Source organism: Mytilus californianus, unplaced genomic scaffold (genome assembly GCF_021869535.1).
Source record: "Mytilus californianus isolate M0D057914Y unplaced genomic scaffold, xbMytCali1.0.p SCAF_4, whole genome shotgun sequence".
NCBI lineage: Eukaryota > Metazoa > Mollusca > Bivalvia > Mytilida > Mytilidae > Mytilus > Mytilus californianus.
In genome coordinates, this window is record NW_026262690.1 from 110,271,483 (window position 1) to 110,299,075 (window position 27,593).

Sequence of the window (27,593 nt, forward strand, 5' to 3'; positions counted from 1 at the left end):
TGCTAGTTCACAGCATACAGCCCACAGGAAGACATAATATTCTACAACCAGGACACATTATTCTAACTCTAGGCTGACCAGTCTTTCATCTTAATCCTCAGTGTGCTTAGTGGAGAAGCAGCAAATACCAATTCCGTAATCTTTGGTTTGAACCCACGACCCCTGACACACAAGAAGAGCACCCTACCACCAGGTCACCAAGGTGGTTAACTGAAAACAGACATCTGCCATACAATGGAAACGTAAACCTGATCTAGATAAATTGTAAATGAAGTCAACAGAAATCTGACCAAAATTTCAGTGTATTCTAACTTGTTTGAGATGGTAGGTCAACAATATTCTGACACATATGGGGAAAACTTGAAAAAGTAAAATAAAAAAGAGAAAATGGTGAACAGAATCATGAGTTGTAATTAAAAACTAACAAATAGTATGTTAGATAACATATTGCTTATCTCAAGATCAAAAATTTGTTTTCACTTTCCCATTAATATTACACATGACAATATTAACATATATGTAAGATAGTATAATCCAAAACTATGTTCAGGACCTTTTCTATTGTATAACCGTTTGGTTCATACAAATATCAAAAATTTGTTTGCGGTATTCAAAACCATTTATAAAGTGTGTATTACAGTTTGTTTCACAATACCCCGTTCAGGACCATTTCTGTGTATTATATAAAATAAGGAGATGTGGTATGATTGCCAATGAGATAGTTTGGTTCATATGGAATATCATAATTGATATGCTGTGTTAAAAATAGTATGGTTTGTACTGAATATCATAATTCATATGTGTTCAGGAATTTTTCTGTTGAACAACAGTTTGGTTGGTATGTAATAATAAACATTTATTTCCCGTGCCAGAAGGCGATATGAAGATTTGTTCACCCAAGAAAATTTATATTTCACATGGCAGTGCCCGAGGGAAATATGACTTTTCAAGAGTTAACAAATCTTCATATCTCCCTAAGCCAAGGAAAATGAATGTTTTATTCCACAGCCTATATTTTTTTTATATCCTGAACATAAGTTATTTAATTACCGTGATATTTTTTTTCTTATCCACTTGTTTTTATAACTAAACACGACATAATCAAATGGAGGAAGTCCCGACATTCAGAGGGGAATATGAAGTTCTGTTCAATATCACATGGGATAATCTCAACCAATCAAATCACTATCAATATCAACATGCAATGGAATAACATAATTCATATGCTGTGCTCAGGACCATTTCTGTTGAATCATTGATGAATTGATTGCTATTTGCTGTATGTCCAGTGGCAAATATGTCATGCATGTTCAGAACGAGAACCACAATTAATACAATATGTGAGTTCTGTAAGGTAGGGGTTGACCCAGATGAAGGGCAGGAAAATTCGGACTGCCTCTGGAACATGAGGGTATGTCACATAGGGACAGCAATTTTTCTCTTGCAACAGGCCACCAGCAGACCCTCAGAGAGGTGTTACAAGTGTTCTTTAATGATAGACAGTGTGGCACTCTCTATACATGATTCATTAAATTAAACTTCCCCATTTTGACCAGACAAAGCTGGGAATTTTTACATCCCACATAGAAAAAGGGATGTCCCACTTTTGCCAGGGTTTTACTACCGACTGGTTCCATTCATGTGGAATTTCACAATTTATATGTTATATTCAGAATAATTTCTGTTGAATAACAGTTTGGTTCATACAAAATATCATAATTTGTATGCTGTGTTCAGGACTATTTCTGTTGAATTACAGTTTGGTTTATAAGCATCGATGACAAGAAGAAATTTTTGTCCTCTACACTGTTTTGCTGACTGAATTATTTCCATGACTTCATAATTGTTCCGTGTTTGTTTAAACGTATGATTACTATAGTGTAATAATGTTGTTAAGTCTGTTGATGCTGTTCCACACATCCACATGGTTGGTATTAAGATTTTACTGTTTAATCCTGACCAATAAATCATAAAACATCCTTTACTTTCATCTGATTCTTCTGAAATATAAAATATAAAACATGCAGTGTTAAATCTAAGATTTCAGAGAATTAAGCATATCAGAAGGAGGGCTATAGGATTGTCATTTTTCCTACCAAAGGTCAGTGGTTCTCACTGGGCACTCAACTTCCTCCATCAATAAAAACTGAACGCCATGAACTAGCACAATAGTGCTGAAAGTGGCGTAAACACCAATCAATCAATACATTTCAGAAAACGGGCCTTACCATTATTTCATATTGGCTAAATAATGCAAAAATTATTTTTTAGATCATGAGTTCTAAGAAAATTAACAATCATTTGATTCTATAACAGCTAATCCAATGGCAAAGCCTGTGACTGAAATTCAGTTTTTTGAATCAATGGAGTCTTCATATGTATATTTTCAATATAATAAAAAAAAGAGTCTTTTTTAAATAATCTCTCTATATGTTTAAAGAACCTTCCATGAATAGAAAATGTATTAAATATAAACATATCACATTATCTATATTCTGCATGTGGACTAAATAACACATTAATTCACAAATGCAACATGCACAAAAGTTAATTATCAGTGTTGTTGGGTCACAAGCTGAATATTTTTCGATATTTGAAATCTTGGATTATTTCTTCTTTTTATTACATTGCCCGTGGACTTTTCGTGGAAACAAAGCCGAAAATGCAAAGAACTTTACCTCTTTTTTTTTACACATTCTCAATTCTTTTTGATGCAACCTCATCGACAATGTCTTGACAATACCCATTGTTGTATGATGTCAGAGTAGTGAAATATTGATTTTTATTTTACAGGGAAATCACATTATTTCATTGCAACCCCTGTAATAAATAAAATTTATCCAAATATAACAATTATTGTTACGTGCAAAAAATCTGTATTGTACATATAAATTTACCTAAATCTGATGAATCAACTGCTCTGTTAAAGACAGATGGGAACTGTAGCAGACTGCTTATTAAATCTCTGTCAAACTTGTAGGAGAAAGGTGGTATTATCACTGTAGAGGATATCTCTTGTTTAAAGTGATGATATAGATCCTCATTCACAATAACTTCCATTCTGCTGTCCTAAAATTCAAATAAAGTTTCATGATGATGGATGGCTGCTTAACGTCCAGCGGCAAATTAAATGTATATTCAGGACAAGAACATGCTAATGTTAAATGAATATTAACCATGCTTCGTACAAGACCGACACGCTGAACCTGATTTTTTAACATGCTAGTTCACAAGGTAACAGTCCACAGGAAGACATGTCTGACACCCTACCCGGACACATCTTTCGTACTAAGAGCCGACCATTCTTTGCTCTTACTCTTTAATACTATGTGCTTAGCGGAGAAGCAGCAAATACTTATTTTGAAGTCTTTGGTTTGACACGGCCAGGGTTCTAACCAAGGACTTCCCTCAATTGAGGCGAACATGCTACCTCAAAACCAATGATGTGGTTAAAAAAATAGAAGTTTGAACAGTGGTACAAAACTGAGGGTAGGAATGCTCTATACCGTCAGGCGTCAAACGGTCATTTTCAGCTATTGTTAACGTCAAATTGGTTAATATGTTATTGTGATTCCTCAAAATATCCTTATTGTGATTCATCAGAGGTCTCAAATAATTATCCGATATTGTTATTTTTGGAAAAAAATTAACGTGATTCGTCAAAATCAGGTTCTAGATCAGCACACTAAGTAAGATTTTTAGCAAGTAAGCTCAGAAGGTAACAATCTGCAAGAAGTTATGCCATTCTGCCACGAAAGATTATTCAGACATATTTTTTCTCCTTTGATTGTATGCCTTTTGTTGCTACTTTAAAGATTTAATAACTAATGGAGTTTGAATAAATAAAACAAACTTACCTCCTTCTTTTTTGTCCTGAAATATAAAAGATGGTTGAACACATTATTAATGTAAACAAAAGCCTGTTGTGTAGGTGTAATACCACCAAATCATAGTACTTCACAAACCATTTCATACGAAAAAGGGTAAAAAAAAAAATATTCCCTTGAATTTGACAGTTGTAGGAAGTTAACCCTGCATTTCATTGCAGAAAAAACAATTCTGAGTCATAAACATATAGCTTGGGTGCTTCACAGTACCATTAATTGTTTATTTGGTGTTTCTATAAAATATTTTGGAAACTTGAGGTTACATGGTTACTAAAGCTTGTACACAGGAAAAAAAGGGGTGAAAATCTGATTGGTCAACTTGCAGTGATGGTTATTATATTATATGCAATGAAATGTTATGCGAAATTTTGTCTGTAGTACTGGACAGGATAAAACTTTACTCATGCAAAGTATATCTCTATTGGAAACAAAGACAAATTCTGCACAATTTATTGAGTCATACCTGCCAACTTTTCAAAATCTCCATGGGGGATTTTAAGCGCAAGAGGATATATGCTCCTCTTATATTGTCACAAGTGTTTTTAACCTACTACTAAATACCCTTCCTACTCATTTAAATGCCTGTTTTGAGGTGTTCAGTTTATAAAATAAAGAATTTCAAAATTCAGGTCAACACCTCTCATGGGGGATATCCCCCATAAAGCGGGATAGTTGGCAGGTCTGAAAAGTGCCAATTTAACAGACTAATAGGGGGAAATCAATGGTGGTATTATTCCTGTAATAATCATTCATTAGATTTATATTCATATCAACTGACAGCAAAGGCAATATAAATATCAATTTTTTCAGCAATATCATGAATTCGAAATTTGGGGATTATTCTATTTAATCATTCCCCACTAGAATGTAATGAGTTGTATTGAAATCAATGGTGCTGAGACCTTGCAATTGTTTACACTGATTCTATGAGTTTTCAGATGGCAGGTACTTGCTAAACATTGATACTATAAGTATAAAATATCAAACATTCCATCTTGTTATCATTCAACATAATCACAACCTAATAGAATTAAAATGTCATTTTATCATGTACACTAACAAAATTAAAATTAATGAATTCTAGGGGTTTTTTTTATTACATGCATAACAATAAAAAAAATATGAAACAGAACATTCTTGTAGTAAAGGTGCTAAACTCCTTTTTGATGCAAAACTATATTTGTTTTTGTTGGTTAAATGGTAACCTGTAATTCAAAACCGAAATATTGTGTAAAAACCTTTCTAATTTGTTGTTCTACTGTTTATTATCAAACTACATGCATCAAAATTATGATATCTGTGAAGGGTAAATGTGCATTTGACAGCAATTCTACAAACCTGGATAAACTTTTAGTCTGATATTTTACAGCAATCATCTGACCTTGTATAAATAATCTTTTATGTTCCCTGTAACTCAGTTTACCTAATTCTAACCTCAATTCTTCACTTGTTGTTATCTGTAAATATAAATAATGTTTTAAGTTCCCTGTAACTCAGTTTACCCAGTTCTAACCTAAATTCTTCACTTGTTATCTATAAATATAAATAATCTTTTATGTTCCCTGTAACTCAGTTTACCCAATTCTAACCTCAATTCTTCACTTGTTGTTATCTATAAATATAAATAATCTTTTATGTTCGCTGTTAAAAACTCATCAAAAATACCAGGCTAATAATTTGGTACACCAGATGCCTATTTTATACTGCAACTAGTTGTGTTTATTTCCTAAATATAGTAACAAAGCTATATCTTGTGCAATGTCAATTTCATCAAGGAACACTTTTTCCACAACCAGGGGTTCGTTAAGGGATGAAAATAAGTTTGAAATTTGTGTTTCAATTTAAATAGCTATCAAAGTATTAATCTAAGTTGCAGTATAAAAACAATATTAAGTCAATATCAGAAAAAATAAACTTTTTTGTATTCAGCACAAAACTGGGGAAGGGCTCGGTACAACCTCGCCCTTCCCGTTTCTCAGCCTTATACAAAAAAGTTTATACTTTTCTGACATTGACCTAATATTGTATATTTGTCTATATATGACTCATCTGTGGCAAGACACAAAACATATAAAAGGCCGAATCAAATACAAAATTGAAGAGCATTTAAAACCAAAAATTCCAAAAAGTTGTGCAAAATAGTGAAATACAGCTCATTCAATCAAAACAAGTTAGAAAGATAAGTACTGCTGATCCACATATAAGTTACACAGTATTATTAAGTTTGAGCTTAATTTTTTTTTAGCACTTTGATCAGGTGAACTAAAATGAAAACTAACCTTTAAATCCTCAGAGTAGTTTTTCATATCAGCCAATGTAGTGGGTATGGGAGGATATGAATAATAGCCACCCATGGTATAATCCTCGTTGTATGACTGAGACCATGTCACAACATCATTAACATGTGAAAGTACACAATTACCAGTCACAATCTCAATCTGTTTAATAAAAAGATTAACTTCATCAAGTACAATGTAACTCTCAAAATTATTTATTTTTAAAATAAAATGTCTTAAATTAACAAAGGCAGAAGTATTGAGTTCACTGTCTGATGTGAGATTGAAAAATAAAATTGTCAAATCTTTGCAAGATGTCAAATCCTTATGGTTGCACTTTGAATCACAAATAAAAGCAAATGAGTCCCTGATTTTATGATTTATCAGTGATACATGGATTATGTTCATTGAAATCTAAAATGCCTTTTCATATACATTGTTTTTTTCGATTGCATTAATTTTATTTTATTTTTAATTATAACTGAAATACAGAAAACAAAGCATTTTTTGTGCTAAAGGTTAACATATCTCATCACTGACTTCGGAAATTTTAAGTAATTTTATTTGAAAATTGTTCATTTGTCAGTGACTTATTAGGCAACAATGGATTCACACTTAAAGAGACTTTTCAAATTTGAGTATATATAGAAAGTATTCACTAATATAAATTTCTATGTATGTCACTGGTGAATTTTTTACATATTTACAAAATTGTGTGCTTTGTATTTTTACAGAGGTCAAATAAAATAGAGGACAGCTTCCAGTCATTTACGAAAAAATTTATCAAAAAAGAAGAAAAAATTCAGTAAATATTTGATGTGAAAGTGATTATTATTGATTAATCTTTCTATATGAAATTTGCTATATTTTCCCTGAATGCAAAGTACATTTGATATCAAAACATCAACTAATAGGTCTTTTTCAATATACAAAATTGATGAAGGGAAGCTCACTTGCAAAGTTTTGCACCTAGAACCTAAGCAGTAGTCCCATCTCTGAAATAAATCTATATCTGCTACTAAATTGAGGACTTTTAGCTAACATAATTAGAAATGTCCTTAAATATACAAGTCTTATATTTTAGTTTTCCAAACACACCTTATGTCTACATAAAGCCAATCAGTGGAACTGGAATAAAAACAGTTGGAACTTACATAAGTGGAACCAGTAGATGTCAAATACATATTCCTGTCATCTTTAGATGCATGTATATAGCTTATATTACTGACAATTCTCATATGACGACATATTAAAACTGTGCCTGGTATAACATCCTTATAGATAGATATCTAAAATAGAGATATCAAACAATTATCATATGACGACATACTAAAACTGTGCTTGGCATAACATCCTTATAGATAGATATCTAAAATAGCAATATCAACAATTTACATATGACGACATACAATGTATTAAAACTGTGCCTGGCATAACATTGTTAAAAGACATCTATCTAAAATAGATAAATCAATAATTCTCATATGACGACATATTAAGACTGTGCCTGGCATAACATCATTATAGATATCTATCTAAACTGAAATATCAACAATTCTTATCTGCCGACATATTAAAATTGAGCCTGGCACAACATCATTATAGATATCTGTCTAAAATGAAATATCAACAATTCTTTTATGACAACATATCAAAACTGTGCCAGGAACAACATCGTTATAGATATCCATCTAAAATAGAAATATCAACAATTCTTATATGATGACATATTAAATCTGTGCCTGGTATAACATCCCTATAGAAAACAATCTAAAATAGAAATATTATCAATTCTCATATGACGACATATTAAAACTGTGCCTGACATAACATTGTTATATACATATCTGTCTAAAATAAAAATATCAACAATTCTTATATGAAGATGTATTAAAACTGTGCCTGGCATAACATCGTTATAGATATCTATCTAAAATAAAAATATAAACAATTCTTGTTGACGACATAATAAAACTGTACTTGGAATAACATCATTATAGATATCTATCTCAAATAGAAATATTAACAATTCTCATATGACGCCAAATTTAAAACTGTGCCTGGCGTAACATCGTTATAGACATCTATCTTAGATAGATATAACAACCATTCTCATATGACGACTTATTAAAACTGTGATGGAAGTAAGAAATAGTATAGACTCCTGTAAATTCAGAAATTAACGTGTTAACTTATTTTTGCAGATAGATACCTCAGCTGGTCTATCTATATATACTGACTTTAAAAGTCTTCTTTATTAGGATTACTATTGATAAATACCGCAGCTGGTCTGTATATAAGGACTTTAAAAGTTTTCTGACTGCTATGGTCTTTCAGTTCTAACCATCTACTGATCCAGAAGCCACCAGTGTCTAAATCAGTTTTACCTAAAAATAAAATATAAATACTAAAAACTTTAAATAAGGTAATAATAACATAGATATACAAAATATCAGCCATGAAGAGGTTTTTTTTGTAGGAAAGCTCATCATACTAGCAAGCAAAAACTGATTATATCATGCCCAGCCCCTGATCTATTACAATATAACAATTAGAAGATGTGGCATAATTGAGACAACTTTCCACAAGAGAGCAACTGAGGAAGAAGTTAGCAACTATCGGTCATCATACAACCTTCAACAATTAATAAAACTAATACCCCATAACAAGCTATGAAATGTCTATATGCTGAAAGCCTGATGATCTATTAACTGTCCATTTCAACTTTTACTCGTTACATAAGAAAAGTTGTTCAAGTCTGAACTTTGCTTTGATAAAATCTTGCTGGTCAGGAAATGTTATCATTAAGGCAAAACATAATGACCATATAACTGAGGTATAAAATTTGTGGAAGAGCTGAAAAGAAAAAATCTGCAAACATATGTCATAATAAAACCTGTGATATCACATACCAATCATCCTTTCTCTAAAGAATCGACCAACACATGTCACTAAACCTGTGTTGTTACTTACATGTCATCCTCTCTCTAAAGAATCAGTCAACATATGTCACTAAACCTGTGATATCACATACCTGTCATCCTCTCTTATGAATCGGCCAACATATGTCACTAAACCTGTGATGTCACATACCTGTCATTCTTCCTCTTAAGAACTGGCCAACATATGTCACTAAACCTGTGATGTCACATACCTGTCATCCTCTCTCTAAAGAATTAACCAACATATGTCACTAAACCTGTGATGTTACATATCTGTCATTCACTCTCTAATGAATCAGCCAACATATGTCACTAAACCTGTGATATCACATACCTGTCATCCTCTCTCTAAAGAATCTGCCATCATATGTCACTAAACCTGTGATGTCACACACCTGTCATCCTGTGTCTAAAGAATCAATCAACATATGTCACTAAACCTGTGATGTCAAATACCTGTCATCCTCTCTCTAAAGAATCAGTCAACATATGACACTAAACCTGTGATGTCACATACCAGTCATCCTCTCTCTAAAGAATCAGTCAACATATGTCACTAAACCTGTGATGTCACATACCTGTCATCCTCTCTCTAAAGAATCAGTCAACATATGTCACTAAACCTGTGATGTCACATACCTGTCATCCTCTCTCTAAAGAATCAGCCAACATATGACACTAAACCTGTGATATCACACACCTGTCATCCTCTCTCTAAAGAATCAGTCAACATATGTCACTAAACCTGTGATGTCACATACCTGTCCTCCTCTCTCTAAAGAATCAGTCAACATATGTCACTAAACCTGTGATATCACATACCTGTCATCCTCTCTTATGAATCGGCCAACATATGACACTTAACCTGTGATGTCACACACCTGTCATCCTCTGTCTAAAGAATCAGTCAACATATGTCACTAAACCTGTGATGTCACATACCTGTCATCCTCTCTCTAAAGAATCAGTCAACATATGACACTAAACCTGTGATGTCACATACCTGTCATCCTCTCTCTAAAGAATCGACCAACATATGTCACATACCTGTCATTCTCTCTCTAAAGAATCGGCCAACATATGTCACTAAACCTGTAATGTCACATACCTGTCATCCTCTCTCTAAAGAATCAGACAACATATGTCACTAAACCTGTGTTGTCACATACCTGTCATCCTTTCTCTAAAGAATTGTCTGACATATGTCACTAAACCTGTGATGTCACATACCTGTCATCCTCTCTCTAAAGAATCGGCCAACATATATCACTAAACCTGTGATGTCACATACATAATCACTGGGAAAGCATCTGCTCTTAAAATAATACAAAACATAAGAATTATACCTTTAGATAAAATAAAAACTTTAAATAAATAGAGATTTCAATATGATCCAGCAGTACCATCCTTTTGAGATACTTTACAAAATTTCACCTGAGGTTTTGTAAAGTAAAATATTGTCATCTCATTCATACAATCATATGGAGAGAGTTTCTAGTAATTATAATGTGAAAAAATTATTGAACCAATACATGCATATATACTAAACTAAGTCCTCTGTGCAGATATTTTACATGTATTACGAATCCATAACTTATTATCGACAAAAAATATTTCATTTAGTGATTGTTGATTGAAAACTTTGGCTGCTAATTAACTTCCTGGTTTAAGTACCAAAGTTTACCAACTGTGACCTTGATAAACAAAAAATTAATGGAGCATGTGTATATTAAGTGATTTGCTTAAGAGATTTTACTTGTTGTTTTTTATATTTTCCATGCGTTCCCATCAGTTGATAAAATTTGTCATACCATTTATTAAATGATTTGGTGTATTATATTTTTCTTTAAGAATCGGTTAATATTATCTTCTTTCCATGTTTGTTTACTTTTTTTCCATCATGGTATCACCCTTTGCACTTGAGCTTTGCAATAGATGAATTTCTAACAGGATTGTGCTTAAGGTTACTTCCTACCAAAACGTTTTGTTGAAATTAGAGTATGTAAAGACAATAATTCAATAGCAGTACATTTATGGAGATTTAGATGTAATAAAGGATTTATTTTGAAGAAAGTTTATGTACACATGTGAAATAGTAAAACTTAGCCATTCAAGTATATAAAACATATTCAACTTCTTGTTAAATTTGAAGAATCATATGACTTTAAGGACTAAGATGATGAAGGATGGCTATTTAATGTCCAGCGGCAAATATATGAAAATTCAGGATGAGAAAATGTTAATGTGATAAAATTATTAACCCTGCTTTGTACTAGGCTGACAAGCTGAGCCAGATTTTTAACGTGCTAGTTCACAAGGTAACAGTCAGCAGGAAGACATGTCACCCTACCCAGACACATTATTCTGACTCCGAGCCAACCAGTCTTTGCTCTTACTCCTTAATGCTTAGTGCTTAGCGGAGAAGCAGCAAATACCAATTTTAAAGTCTTTGGTTTGAACCAGCAGGGGTTCAAACCCATGATCTCCAGCACTCGAGACAAACAAGCAATCATGAGACAACCGATTTGTCAAATAGGAAGTCTCAAATGACTTTCAGGACTTAGAGGAAATAATTATCAATGACCAATACTACCAGTTGATAAACATTTGAAAACATTTTTGCTGTTAGTAAGATGTGATGAATTTAACTTACCCCAAATCTTTTCTCTGTATAATGTTGTATTGTTTTGCAGGCAGATTTAGACAGCTTGGTATTGTAACAAGTGAGATAACTCTTACTATTCCTACAGGATGGTGACTGTTAACATTAATATCTATATCGTACATGGTCAAGCCATCAGGCAATGGTGGTCTGTAGTGGTCAACATGATGAAAACTTTTCTTTACAGTATATTTCTGTATAAGTAGAACATGTCCTTCTTGTACCCTGTGTCGTAAAACATGAAATCTTAGAAAGATTATCAAAATAATTATCAGAATCATAAGCTCCCACAAATCTCCCTTTTTACGTTAGTCATCTATTTTGTTACCTTTGTAATATGTTCAGTATTATCTACTTAATCTCCCTCTCAATTGAACACAATTGTCAAAAAGATATATGCTTTGATAAAGTCACAAATTTGTCGATTAATAAATAAGGCAGTAACTGTACCATGATTTCAGTGTTTTCTTCTTTTTTGAGAACACATATAAAAAACGAGTTTAAAAGAGATCCCCATCAATTTTTCTTCTTTTTTTTTTTGAGATTTTAAATTGATAGGACCCCTTTGTCACTAATCCATGAAATAAGATTAAGGTCAGGTGAACCATGTCTGACCAATATGTACACCTTGCAAGAATCAAATTTACCATATACAATTATCCTATTACCAGGTACTCATAATAAGTTAAAAATTCACATGACAAAAAACCTAGCATTTTTAAGCAGTTGCTGAACCATGAAAATGAGGTCAAGGACAATGGACATATGACAAACCTGTCTATAGTTCAAGTCAGTTAATCTCTAGATGTCTTTTCAATATTTGTGTAACTGGGTTCATTTTGATATCTCTCACAAAAGGTCAATTTCCCAATGCAGAAGGATTGGCCTGTTAATTCAGAAATTATTGCGTGCATTTATTATTGCGATTTGAATATGACAGACCAAAATATGAGAGTTATTAATTGCGATTATAGAAAAAGGGGCAAACAAATATATGTGTCAAACCTCAGAATGCAAGTTCTTAATGTTGCGATACTCAACCAGTCGCATTATTCGCAATAACAAAAACCTGTCAAGAATTTATGAATTGACAGTAAGGCCAATTAAAATTAATTGATAGATTTTCATCCCCGCCCGGCCCTCTGAAATCGGCCCGCCCCAATTTTTGATTTATGAAAATTTACGATTTCCGGATTTTGTTTATTACTGGTAACTATCGATAGTTTAGTTTCATTAAAAACTTCCTTCTGTAAATTTCGGTTTTCGTATTTCTTAGTAATTTAACCAAAATAATTGAGTCGACATATTCTGCTGCTCTATGATGACAACAGTATCTTCTGAGAATAGAGATTGATTACGGGAAGAACATGAAATACTCGGGTTACGAGAAATAGGCGGTGTCCAAGAACGCAAATCGCGGTATCGCAAAAATTTCAGTGATTTGAAAACCGTGATTTCTTTATGTAAACAATGACTTTGTGCCAGGAAATTTGTACTGTGAATGACATCCAAACGCAAGAATCGTGGAACACATTGGTACAAAAAACATGACTGGAATGAAGAAATTGACATAAGCACGAACTTGTGCAATTTATAACTGTATATATTTTTGAGTACAAAAAGTCGGGCAACGTACAAAATTTATTAAAGCAAGGATTAGCTCTTAGATTTACCCCCATGCTGTCGTTATTTTGTTGACAAACATCAAACACTTTCTGTCCCTAGCCCCTCAACAGAGTCATCAAACAACTTCTTCCTTTTGGTTAAGTTCATGTTTTACATTGTAATTTAATAAAATAAAAACAATTTGCACTAAGCATTTCTCCTTGTTTTTGCTATTTACTTTAATGGGAAACTCCGCAAAAAAATGAAAAATTGATATTTTGTTCTTTAAGCATAAAAAACCACATTTTCATAAATAAAAAACTTTTATTCTCTATGAAAAGAGATCAAAATCGATTTTTGAAATTCACTATCAGTTCTCGACATATCGCCATCTTGTCGGCATGTTCGATCTAAAAAGTCACGTGATGTCTATAAACCACAAAGACCAAAATGAATCAGGGATTTACCGACCGTGCGTTAAAAACTCCCATCATCAATCGGGGATTACCGTAGATGATCACCCATTGTGAAAATGTCTTATCACGCGTACGGTTGTTCTGTTAGACAAGGTTATGACAAAAGTCTAAATAGTTTTCCCAAACCCACAAAAAAAGAAAATAGTTATGATCTATAGCAAGCACAAGTTGATGTGTGAAGACCATTTTGAACAATCTTGTTTCGAGGGAGATTTGATGGTAATTATACTTTTTTTTAATAACAAAATAACCTAGCAGTTCTGATAGCTATAGTTATCAAATCCTTATATGATAAGATCTCGTTGATTCAATAAAATATAGATTTGATGAGGAAGAAAAGTTTCAATTAAAAGAAAGACAAATGCAGTGTTTTTGTAACAATCACTGATTTACAAAAAGATTCATTAGTATGCCTCTTTTATATAAAGTGCATTGGTTTATATAAAGAATAGTTCCGTACTTAGTCAAGATAATTTTTTAAATTAATAAAGTTTTACGATAAATAACATTTTTAAATTATGATATTTAACGGATATTGACGGGGAGCAATGTTAGGAAGAGGTTTTAGCTAAGACAAAATATGTTGATATAGTATAATATTCCCAGGTTATAGAAATGTAAATATCGAAATATTGGACATCTCAATTTTTTATCAAAAAAGTTTTTTAACTAATCTTTTAACTATATCAAATTGATACGGGATCAATTCGGAACAGTCACTTATAAAGACACTTTACAGTTAAATGTGTGACCCTATCTGGTATGTTTGGAAAAAAATGTATATTTTTTTTTTTTCTTTTTAAATTTTATTTACCTTATCTTATTATATATATATATATATATTTTGGCTTCCTCCCGAATTGATAATAGGTATGTCAGAATTATTGATAGATGTCGTGTCAGAGCGACACATTCAGTTAGTTATCCCAAGGACGTATATTAGATACACATCCTTGGTTATTCCAGTGACATCCTGTCGACTAAAAATTCCTATTACACAATATATTATACAGGTTCATGCATGGCTTCTTAATTGAGGTACCCGACGTGCACAGGTAACATTAATTGAACCACATATATTTGTGTTCGACGTTATTTATCTTGTGCGTGTTTGAAATTATAATTCCACCTGTTAATGAATGATGTTCTGATAATAATATTATCCAATATTTTTGCTGATAATAAGTTTAAAAATTTTATAAATATGATCTTTAAAAAAATTTGTGAAATACATATACTGTTTTGTCATGATTCTGGACCCTTCTTTTGAAAAAAAAATTCTTCACGGAAATGCAAGCTTTTGACGATTGGCAAACATGCAGTATAAAGTAATGCAGCACTTATAGTTAGTATCAAATATTTATTTATTGACGATAAGAGAGCTCCTTCTATGTCTAATGTCCCTATCTTTATACGGATTAGAACGACAGGGGAAACAGACACTGTAAAGGAACGGAGATAGAGTGGCATAGTGAAAAAAAATAACCGATTAGAGAAAATTATACTACATAGAGAATGATCGACGAAAAGGGTAATAGTTATTGTAAAGGAAAAGAGATAAAGAGAGGCATAGTAAAAAAATATTTGCTAGACAAAGTTACTGCTCGCTTTGATATTTTTATACAAAATCACACATCGTGTTCCAAATTGGTATTCACGTGCCCTAACTTGATGTGTTAAGTTTCTGCATAGCATGGTTAAAAATAATTAAGTATCCCATTTGTTATATCGTAGTGTCACTGTGTTTCTTTGTTCAATGATTTATTTAGTTTGTTAATGATTATGTTAATAAGAATAAATCTGTATAAAACTTCATACCCGTTTAGTTATTGCCTGTAGGCGTTTCATTATTGTTACATTTAATATATATATAGAATCTTTCATACATCTTAAAGTAAAAGATGTGTGTCTGAGTCAAACGGCGACATGAGAAGCCTGTATACTAGTACGACTCGAGTATAGCAGGTAAAAATCCTACTCAATATGGTTGTATTGGAAATCTTTTCATACAGATAGATAACTCATAGTCCGACATTTCTGTAATATTTGCCACATGACGCTCATATTTCTTTCTACTATCATCATCTTATTCATTAAATATTGCTGTAAACATCGATGGTTCACACCCAAACCAAATGGGAGTAGTACCTTTAGAGCTTCTCCGTTGTATATATATACACTTGTCACAAATATATAGACTAAATTCGTTATTGAAGTGAATCTACATCTCACAAACACAATTTTTGAATTACGATTTTGAGTGAACACCCACCAAACCAATACAAAATGGCAAGATATAAGCATGCAGGAATTTAGTTTTCGTCAGACACAAGATAAATAATACGCTCATATTGCTTTCTACTATCATCATCTGCTTCATCAAATATTGCTGTTAACAACGATGGTCCACACAAAAAAAAGGAATAATATACAATCAGAGCTTCTCAGTGGTATACGCTTGTGAAATATATAGACGAAATTCGGTATTGAGAAATGAAATTACATCTCACAAACATTATCTTTGAATTACGATTTTGAGTGAACACACACCAAACCAATAAAAACGTATAGCAAGATACATAACCATGCAGGCATTAAGTTTTCGTCAGGTACAAGATAAATAATCGCTCTCATAAACGTACATGCATGCAGTTTATGATATCAAGAATAAGAGGTCGATGTCTGTAGATCATTGTTCAGTTCGTTTACTGACTGTTCAGAGTCAGACATGTCACTTATTCATTCTTGGAAGCATTCGTGTATCCATCCGACGATAGGAACTCTTTTCCGATAGTGTTGACAACTATGCTTGTATGGTGATCCTGTTTTTCTGGGCAAGTGGTTGGCCTCCCCTGACCCAACAAACAAACGGATGATACGCTATTAGTCTGCTTTGTCCTTTAGAAAGAACATCTGGAGCTCGTCTTCAACGGCGCTTATACCTCAGGAAAAATATACTGTAAATTCAGAAATTATTGCGATGTTTTTATTATTGCGAAAAATGCGACAGGGTTATAATCGCAATAATTTAAACTCGCATTTTGAAATTTTTTATATGAAATAAACAGGACTTTTCTCAATATCGCAAAAATTAAAATCGCATTTTAGTCTAAAATGACAAAATCGCAATAATAAATGCACGCAATAATTTCTGAATTTACAGTACTAGTACAGCTTGTTTCAAGGAGAAGAACTGTTCTACCCTGTAGAGTATTACACTAAATTATGATATAATATAAAAATGATTATATTTAATTTTCATATGTTCAAACCGTGAAAGACAATTAAAACACCTCATACAAAAAACAGATCAAAAGAAAAAAAAAGAAAATAAAAATTTCCAGACGGAATAAACAATTATTTAAATAGCTTAGATTTATAATGAATGAAATAAATGATAATTGGCATTCTTTTCACAAATAATTATTCTAAGAGATTGTTAGTTGAATTTATTATGTAGGAATGAAATTTTAAAAAGAAGATAAAAAATCATGCATGTTGTACTATTGTATTTTTTCAATAAAAACTTTTAAATTGCGATAGTTTTTCGATTGTTAGCATTTAAACATCGCCAGATTTAAATACAAGTTAAAGAATTCCGGTAAAGTAAATTAAACAGATGTGCAATTATTAATTGGGAAATGTTAAATTAATTTTCTTTTAACTTCATATTTTAATTTTATGCTAATTGCATAGAGCGTAATCGAAAATTGTTCCATTTCAAAATACACTTCCGGAATTAAAAAAATTGAATGTTTATTTTCAATTAATTTATACATTTTAATTATTGTTTCTCTATATTCATCGGGTATTTCAGCTTGGTGTATTAAACACGCTATACTCTTTCTGTTAATCCATTCAAAATGACAACATTCACACCTGTGTACGCTTGAATTCACACCTGTGTACGCCTGAGGCTAAATTGCTGCAAGGTAAAGTTCAAACGAATTCTCCATAAATCGATGAATAAACAATGAATTTACAAAATAATATACACACTCTGTTCACAAATATTTTGCCTTGAAATGGTTACCAAAGTTATAACGGTAAATAAAACGTAAAATATTTTCAGTTTAATATCAGTCAAAGTGTTCAACAGATATTTTATGAAAAAATCTCAACAATAATTTATGAAATTAATTCGAAAATATTTAAATTTAGATAACTTCATATAGAAAGTTTTATTCAATCAATACAAAACGGTACACACATATTCATTTTCTTTCATTCTTATATTGTGGTTATTAACTACGACCAACGGTCATCTGTGCGCTTTTAATTACGTAAAATTCTGATAAGCAATTAAGACTTTAACAGATTTTATTTTTTCCCATGATTCAACAAATCGGGTTAAAACGTCACAACCCAGTGACGTAGGTCAACCAAAAAAGTCACAAATACTTGATTTTCTCCGTTATTAGAAAGAATATAAATTTAAAACTTTGTGAATGTGTTTTTTATGTAAAGATGAACATATTTAGATGATAAGTTAAAAATCGCGGACTTTCCCTTTAAATAGGTTTCTAAAGCGGCAATTACATGCAGAACAATCGTTGCCAATCAGAAACATTCATTTAAGAATTTGAAAAATTATGTAGAATTCCTTACATAAACATGACATAAGCTTATTATTACCCTTGCTTATGAAGAACTTATTGTAAAGGAGTTTCGAGAAATAAAAAATTAAAAAATTAAATCCACCCACCCGCCCCATTATTAAAAAATTTGGATGAAAATCTACATATTAATTTTAATTAGCCTTATCTTTAAAAAAAAATTATACATTGTGAACAACTGTCCTCACTGCTGTTTATCATCTTCATGTAATTTTTTCTTTAGAAAGACAAAATAGAAATATATAAAAATTTTGCTAATGTAATATAAAACACTAACCTATGATAAAACTCTGGACACAAAGAGTTCCACAATACTAGTGTAGCACAACCTGATCTGTCACATACTGTCAAATGTGCCTGAAAACACAATACTAGTGTAGCACAACCTGATCTGTCACATACTGTCAAATGTGCCTGTAAACAGAATACTAGTGTAGCACAGCCTGATCTGTCACATACTGTCAAATGTGCCTGTAAACAGAATACTAGTGTAGCACAGCCTGATCTGTCACATACTGTCAAATGTGCCTGTAAACACAATACTAGTGTAGCACAACCTGATCTGTCACATACTGTCAAATGTGCCTGAAAACACAATACTAGTGTAGCACAACCTGATCTGTCACATACTGTCAAATGTGCCTGTAAACAGAATACTAGTGTAGCACAGCCTGATCTGTCACATACTGTCAAATGTGCCTGTAAACAGAATACTAGTGTAGCACAACCTGATCTGTCACATACTGTCAAATGTGCCTGAAAACAGAATACTAGTGTAGCACAACCTGATCTGTCACATACTGTCAAATGTGCCTGAAAACAGAATACTAGTGTAGCACAGCCTGATCTGTCACATACTGTCAAATGTGCCTGTAAACAGAATACTAGTGTAGCACAGCCTGATCTGTCACATACTGTCAAATGTGCCTGTAAACACAATACTAGTGTAGCACAGCCTGATCTGTCACATACTGTCAAATGTGCCTGAAAACACAATACTAGTGTAGCACAACCTGATCTGTCACATACTGTCAAATGTGCCTGTAAACAGAATACTAGTGTAGCACAACCTGATCTGTCACATACTGTCAAATGTGCCTGTAAACAGAATACTAGTGTAGCACAGCCTGATCTGTCACATACTGTCAAATGTGCCTGTAAACAGAATACTAGTGTAGCACAGCCTGATCTGTCACATACTGTCAAATGTGCCTGTAAACAGAATACTAGTGTAACACAGCCTGATCTGTCACATACTGTCAAATGTGCCTGAAAACACAATACTAGTGTAGCACAACCTGATCTGTCACATACTGTCAAATGTGCCTGAAAACACAATACTAGTGTAGCACAACCTGATCTGTCACATACTGTCAAATGTGCCTGTAAACAGAATACTAGTGTAACACAGCCTGATCTGTCACATACTGTCAAATGTGCCTGAAAACACAATACTAGTGTAGCACAGCCTGATCTGTCACATACTGTCAAATGTGCCTGTAAACAGAATACTAGTGTAGCACAGCCTGATCTGTCACATACTGTCAAATGTGCCTGTAAACAGAATACTAGTGTAACACAGCCTGATCTGTCACATACTGTCAAATGTGCCTGAAAACACAATACTAGTGTAGCACAGCCTGATCTGTCACATACTGTCAAATGTGCCTGTAAACAGAATACTAGTGTAACACAGCCTGATCTGTCACATACTGTCAAATGTGCCTGAAAACACAATACTAGTGTAGCACAGCCTGATCTGTCACATACTGTCAAATGTGCCTGTAAACAGAATACTAGTGTAACACAGCCTGATCTGTCACATACTGTCAAATGTGCCTGAAAACACAATACTAGTGTAGCACATCGTGATCTGTCACATACTGTCAAATGTGCCTGTAAACAGAATACTAGTGTAGCACAGCCTGATCTGTCACATACTGTCAAATGTGCCTGTAAACAGAATACTAGTGTAGCACAGCCTGATCTGTCACATACTGTCAAATGTGCCTGTAAACAGAATACTAGTGTAGCACAGCCTGATCTGTCACATACTGTCAAATGTGCCTGTAAACACAATACTAGTGTAGCACAGCCTGATCTGTCACATACTGTCAAATGTGCCTGAAAACACAATACTAGTGTAGCACAGCCTGATCTGTCACATACTGTCAAATGTGCCTGTAAACAGAATACTAGTGTAACACAACCTGATCTGTCACATACTGTCAAATGTGCCTGAAAACACAATACTAGTGTAGCACAACCTGATCTGTCACATACTGTCAAATGTGCCTGTAAACAGAATACTAGTGTAGCACAGCCTGATCTGTCACATACTGTCAAATGTGCCTGTAAACAGAATACTAGTGTAGCACAACCTGATCTGTCACATACTGTCAAATGTGCCTGAAAACACAATACTAGTGTAGCACAACCTGATCTGTCGCATACTGTCAAATGTGCCTGTAAACAGAATACTAGTGTAGCACATCGTGATCTGTCGCATACTGTCAAATGTGCCTGAAAACACAATACTAGTGTAGCACAACCTGATCTGTCACATACTGTCAAATGTGCCTGTAAACAGAATACTAGTGTAGCACAACCTGATCTGTCACATACTGTCAAACGTGCCTGAAAACAGAATACTAGTGTAGCACAACCTGATCTGTCACATACTGTCAAATGTGCCTGAAAACAGAATACTAGTGTAGCACAACCTGATCTGTCACATACTGTCAAATGTGCCTGAAAACACAATACTAGTGTAGCACAACCTGATCTGTCACATACTGTCAAATGTGCCTGAAAACACAATACTAGTGTAGCACAACCTGATCTGTCACATACTGTCAAATGTGCCTGTAAACAGAATACTAGTGTAGCACATCGTGATCTGTCGCATACTGTCAAATGTGCCTGAAAACACAATACTAGTGTAGCACAGCCTGATCTGTCACATACTGTCAAACGTGCCTGTAAACAGAATACTAGTGTAGCACAACCTGATCTGTCACATACTGTCAAACGTGCCTGAAAACAGAATACTAGTGTAGCACAACCTGATCTGTCACATACTGTCAAATGTGCCTGTAAACAGAATACTATTGTAGCACAACCTGATCTGTCACATACTGTCAAATGTGCCTGTAAACAGAATACTAGTGTAGCACAACCTGATCTGTCACATACTGTCAAATGTGCCTGTAAACAGAATACTAGTGTAGCACAACCTGATCTGTCACATACTGTCAAATGTGCCTGTAAACACAATACTAGTGTAGCACAGCCTGATCTGTCACATACTGTCAAACGTGCCTGAAAACAGAATACTAGTGTAGCACAACCTGATCTGTCACATACTGTCAAATGTGCCTGTAAACAGAATACTAGTGTAGCACAACCTGATCTGTCACATACTGTCAAATGTGCCTGTAAACAGAATACTAGTGTAGCACAACCTGATCTGTCACATACTGTCAAATGTGCCTGTAAACAGAATACTAGTGTAGCACAACCTGATCTGTCACATACTGTCAAATGTGCCTGTAAACACAATACTAGTGTAGCACAACCTGATCTGTCACATACTGTCAAATGTGCCTGTAAACAGAATACTAGTGTAGCACAGCCTGATCTGTCACATACTGTCAAACGTGCCTGTAAACAGAATACTAGTGTAGCACAACCTGATCTGTCACATACTGTCAAATGTGCCTGTAAACAGAATACTAGTGTAGCACAACCTGATCTGTCACATACTGTCAAATGTGCCTGTAAACACAATACTAGTGTAGCACAACCTGATCTGTCACATACTGTCAAATGTGCCTGTAAACAGAATACTAGTGTAGCACAACCTGATCTGTCACATACTGTCAAATGTGCCTGTAAACAGAATACTAGTGTAGCACAACCTGATCTGTCACATACTGTCAAATGTGCCTGTAAACAGAATACTAGTGTAGCACAGCCTGATCTGTCACATACTGTCAAACGTGCCTGTAAACAGAATACTAGTGTAGCACAGCCTGATCTGTCACATACTGTCAAATGTGCCTGAAAACAGAATACTAGTGTAGCACAACCTGATCTGTCACATACTGTCAAATGTGCCTGTAAACAGAATACTAGTGTAGCACAACCTGATCTGTCACATACTGTCAAATGTGCCTGAAAACACAATACTAGTGTAGCACAACCTGATCTGTCACATACTGTCAAATGTGCCTGTAAACAGAATACTTGTGCAGCACAACCTGATCTGTCACATACTGTCAAATGTGCCTGTAAACAGAATACTTGTGCAGCACAACCTGATCTGTCACATACTGTCAAATGTGCCTGAAAACACAATACTAGTGTAGCACAACCTGATCTGTCACATACTGTCAAATGTGCCTGTAAACAGAATACTTGTGCAGCACAACCTGATCTGTCACATACTGTCAAATGTGCCTGAAAACAGAATACTAGTGTAGCACAGCCTGATCTGTCACATACTGTCAAACGTGCCTGAAAACAGAATACTAGTGTAGCAGAACCTGATCTGTCACATACTGTCAAATGTGCCTGAAAAAATAACGCTTATATTATTGCAACCTGTTATATACTGTCTCCTCTTTTTTTTTCAACCTATTTTAGTCCCATAACTGCAATCCCAAAGGGACTATAGCTATGCACTCTGTCTGTAAGTCCATCAGTTATCCAACTCCTCTTTGCTTTTTTTTTTAATTCAAACTGGGTTTAAAGATAAAAAGGGAGCCTAGAATTTTGGGGGGAACCCTGCCAATTGGATTTTTGTTATATAGTTTTTGCTTCTTTAGTCCCATACCTTCAAAGTCATTGGGGACTATACCTCCATATGTATGACATTTAAATCTAGTCAATAAAGATTGAAAACATTTTATTTTTATTCTCTCTTTTCAGTTGTAAAATTCTGTTGACCCCAAAAAAACTTTAACCTTACTCAGTGTTCCAGCTTGAATCTCAGGGCAGAAGGGTGCTAGTTGTCTGAAAGGGCACTTTAGCGTTATAACCCAGATTTTAAGGGCACTGTTGGACAGTGTATAAAGTAACCTTGAATATTGCTAGGCTCAGCTGGAGAACATTAGTTGTATTTAAACCATATTCAGAAATTAACGAGTGCAACTATTATCTGTTACATTCAAACACTTAATAGGTAATAACATAAAAAAGTCGGTGATTTCCTGTCAATTTGATAAACAAATCAAATCCCGGAAATGAATCCGGAATTATTCGTACTTTAACTTTATTGCAAAATTCCGATTTTAACTTTTGTGAAATCGAAAACGTAAGGTAAGCAATGACTGAGGGATTTACCATTTTGAGTCATTAAAGTAATTTCAATTTTAAACTATTGCCTTCCCTAAACTGTTCTTCATGGTAATGGTAAGACATTTACTTAGTAAATGCAATGAAACAGCAATACAAGTTCGTTGATGCTATGAATCTAGTCAAGTTGACATCAACAATTTGGAAAGGGGCACCAACTTTTCAATCATCTCAAAATGACCGAAATTGTGTGGAAAAATTTCCAGATCCTTGCACCAAACTATAAATTACCTATAGTCAAAATATCTCCCAACTATACAGCAAGCTCTAAATCACCCATAGTCAAATTATCTCCCAACTATACAGCAAGCTCTAAATCAGCTATAGTAAAAATATCTCCCAACTATACAGCAAGCTCTAAATCAGCCATAGTCAAAATATCTCCCAACTATACACCAAACTCTAAATCAGCCATAGTCAAAATATCTCCCAACTATACACCAAACTCTAAATCACCGATAGTCAAAATATCTCCCAACTATACACCAAACTCTAAATCACCCATAGTCAAAATATCTCCCAACTATACACCAAACTCTAAATCACCCATAGTCAAAATATCTCCCAACTATACACCAAACTCTAAGTCAAAACATGTCCAAACCAAATGGGAAGCTCTTAATCACCCATAGTTAAAATAAGGCAAGATTTAAATCAGCCATAGTTAAAACATGACCAAACCTTATGGCAAGCTTTAAATCACCCATAGTTAACACATGTCTAAATGATAAAGAAAGCTCTAAATCACCCATAGTCAAAACATGGCTAGCTATGAATCACCCATAGTTAAACATGACCAAACCAAATAGGAAGCTCTAAATCACCCATTGTCAAAACATGGCAAGCTTTAAATCACCCATAGTCAAAACATGTCCTAACGATATAAAAAGCTCTAAATCACCCATAGTCAAAACATTGTCCAAACGATATAAAAAGCTCTAAATCATCCATAATCTAAATCTGTCCAAACCACATTACAAGCTCTAAATCACCAATAGTCTAAACATGTCCAAACGATATAAAAAGCTCTAAATCATCCATAATCTAAATCTGTCCAAACCACATTACAAGCTCTAAATCACCTATAGTCTAAACATGTCCAAACCATGTAAAAGCTCTAAATCACCCATAATCAAAATCTGTCCAAACCATATAAAAAGCTCTAAATCACACATGTCCAACTATATGGCAAGCTTTAAATCACTGATAGTCTAGCAAGTTGTAAATCACCCATAATCTAAATATGTCCAAACCCTAAAAAATAGTTCCATGTTACCCATAATAAAAAAAAAATGTATAAACCATAAAGCAAGTTCTAAATCGTCAACATTCTAACCCATTTAGCAAGCTCTAATTTATTGTTATTGTTATTCAGTCGTCAATCAATATTTGGTGTAATCAGGCATTATTACTGTCAAGTTATCTAACATATATCTTGATGTGCCCTCTAGTTGTCTTTAAGTCTTAATGTTTGTATTGTTTCTGTATTTTGCTGTGAGATTGTTGGGAAATTGATGATAGCATTTGCTTGAACTTGCAGCAAGGTGTTTGCTCAATGTTGTAGTTCTCCCCATAACTTTGAGATGAAGAACACCAATAAAAGCCCTATTCCTTTGTTTTTTTTTGCTATTTCAAGTGTATATAGTAATTTTTTGTCATGAAATTATGCACTATATAATTTTCTTTTAATTACCTGCAAGGGCCACTTGTCATTCTTAAATGGTTTGGCATAATGTAGAATTCTTTTTTTACTTAATACTTTGACGACAACAGGTGGTCCTTTGAGTACACGCCAGTTCTTAGATAATTCCTTGAGTGAGTATACATCTACAGGAGACACATCACCTAAACCATTCAATTTATCTATATTCCCTGAAATTGAAAGATAATACTCATTCTTTTGATGTAGTCATTTGTTATGGAAACAAGAGTGCACATGCTGAAATGTTTCGGCTGCTTTAGGGATCATGATTGATTTTATGTCTTTTAGACAAAAATCACATAAACTTATCATTACCATGATCCATGTAAATCAGGTCAAGGCATGTACAACTTAAAATCATTCTATACATCAAATATAATTGGCCTTTAATTGATTGATTCTGAGAAACAAACTTAATCAGGAAAACTTAACATTTGACCAATGAACCATGAAAATAACGTCAAGGTGAGATGAACCTTGCCAGACAGATGTGCTCACCATACAATCATTCCATACACAAAACATAGTTGCCCTATTGCATATAGTATCTGATATAAGGACCAAACTTAAAAAAAACTTAAGGTAGATGGGGGGGTCTAAATTACAATCCATAGAATTTTTTAATAATTTATCAAAATGTAGTTTATATCATGCATTTTCAAAAATACAGTAAAAAGTATGGGTCACTGGGCTTATTTTCATGCTACAGGTTGTGCAAAATTGTCAGATTTTGTATAGATTATTCATGGAAAACCAAATTTTGTGTGATAAAAAGAAAACTACACCATAGAATTTAAAGATAAAATATGAGAAGATAGCTGTAAAAATATGCTTTCAGATGAGAAAAAGAAAAAATGGGGTCACTGGACTCGTTTTCTTGCTACATAATATATAGGTAAATTCACAACACATTCTATTATAAAAGTTACTTTCTCTGAGTTACCTCCCCTTATATCTGAGTTATCTACCCTTATGTGGCAAAGTTGAAAAAAAATGAATCAAGCAAAACTATAGTTTTTTTGTAAAATACAGCCGTAAATATGATAAAACTCATAATTTTCTATATAAACATGAAAAGTCTTACACATGAATTACATACTACTCTCGAAATTTGCTCATTTCATTAAAGATCTAGACCAATTGTTATCTGCCATTTCAAAATACAAGATGGAGGAAGACACCCTAGCTACTTTAACCAACCGTGCGAGGGATGTACATCCAGTCAAGATCGTTAAACACTTCCAGTAAGTTAGCTACTTTAGCATTATCAATGGTGCTCCAGAAAGGTCTATACATGTTTAAGGAAAAGGAAAACTATCCGTTGCACTAGAAAGGTTTATACATGTTTTAAGAAAAGGGAAACTATCAGGTGCTCCATAAAGGTTTATACATGTTTTAAGAAAAGGGAAACTATCCAGTGCTCTAGAAAGGTCTATACATGTTTTAAGAAAAGGGAATCTAGCAGGTGCTCCATGAAGATCTATACATGTTTTAAGAAAAGAGAAACTATCCGGTGCTCTAGAAAGGTTTATACATGTTTTAGGAAAAAGGAAACTATCCAGAGCTCTAGAAAGGTTTATACATGTTTTAAGAAAAAGGAAACTATCTGGTGCTCCAGAAAGGTTTATACATGTTTTAAGAAAAGGGAAACTATCCAGTGCTCCAGAAAGGTTTATACATGTTTTAAGAAAAGGGAAACTATCCAGTGCTCCAGAAAGGTTTATACATGTTTTAAGAAAAGGGAAACTATCTGGTGCTCCATGAAGGTCTATACATGTTTTAGGAAAAAAGGAAACTATCAGGTGCTCCAGAAAGGTCTATACATGTTTTAGGAAAAGGGAAACTATCTGGTGCTCTAGAAAGGTTTATACATGTTTTAAGAAAAAGGAAACTATCTGGTACTCCATAAAGGTTTATACATGTTTTAAGAAAAGGGAAACTATCCAGTGCTCCATAAAGGTTTATACATGTTTTAAGAAAAGGGAAATTATCAAGTGCTCTAGAAAGGTTTATACATGTTTTAGGAAAAGGGAAACTATCCAGTGCTCTTGAAAGGTTTATACATGTTT

At 33.5% G+C, this 27,593-nt stretch overlaps 2 protein-coding genes and 1 long non-coding RNA gene across 4 annotated transcripts in view; all 3 read right to left on the reverse strand.

Moving 5' to 3' along the window:
* Positions 1-393: 393 nt before the first annotated feature.
* LOC127739120 (uncharacterized) lies at positions 394-7,439 on the reverse strand. Of its 2 annotated transcripts, XM_052250705.1 has the most exons (7): positions 7,318-7,439; positions 6,167-6,325; positions 5,466-5,499; positions 5,226-5,310; positions 3,858-3,873; positions 2,898-3,069; positions 394-2,000 (listed from the first exon to the last, which is right to left on the reverse strand). In XM_052250705.1, the coding sequence occupies exons 1-7, from the start codon at positions 7,399-7,401 to the stop codon at positions 1,714-1,716; spliced, it is 837 nt and encodes a 278-aa protein (XP_052106665.1). In that variant the 5' UTR covers positions 7,402-7,439; the 3' UTR covers positions 394-1,713. The 2 variants fall into 2 exon arrangements, with proteins under 2 accessions (XP_052106665.1, XP_052106666.1); XM_052250706.1 differs by lacking the exon at positions 5,466-5,499 and having other exon boundaries at positions 5,226-5,344.
* A 1,001-nt stretch (positions 7,440-8,440) lies between these two features.
* LOC127739121 (uncharacterized) lies at positions 8,441-18,814 on the reverse strand. The gene is made up of 4 exons (XR_008000300.1): positions 18,742-18,814; positions 11,759-11,992; positions 10,336-10,415; positions 8,441-8,550 (listed from the first exon to the last, which is right to left on the reverse strand). It is a non-coding gene; the product is annotated as an uncharacterized LOC127739121 (long non-coding RNA).
* Positions 18,815-18,858: 44 nt separating this feature from the next.
* The window catches only part of LOC127737183 (uncharacterized), a 52,703-nt gene continuing 43,968 nt past the window's right edge, over positions 18,859-27,593 (reverse strand). The window contains exons 5-15 of the mRNA XM_052247715.1: positions 25,516-25,694; positions 22,979-22,982; positions 22,059-22,070; positions 21,546-21,557; positions 21,147-21,158; positions 20,748-20,759; positions 20,349-20,360; positions 19,950-19,961; positions 19,551-19,562; positions 19,266-19,277; positions 18,859-18,878 (exon numbers count right to left, since the gene is read on the reverse strand). Coding sequence (XP_052103675.1) covers positions 18,859-18,878; positions 19,266-19,277; positions 19,551-19,562; positions 19,950-19,961; positions 20,349-20,360; positions 20,748-20,759; positions 21,147-21,158; positions 21,546-21,557; positions 22,059-22,070; positions 22,979-22,982; positions 25,516-25,694 — 299 coding nt within the window. The remainder of the gene's footprint in view (positions 18,879-19,265; positions 19,278-19,550; positions 19,563-19,949; positions 19,962-20,348; positions 20,361-20,747; positions 20,760-21,146; positions 21,159-21,545; positions 21,558-22,058; positions 22,071-22,978; positions 22,983-25,515; positions 25,695-27,593) is intronic.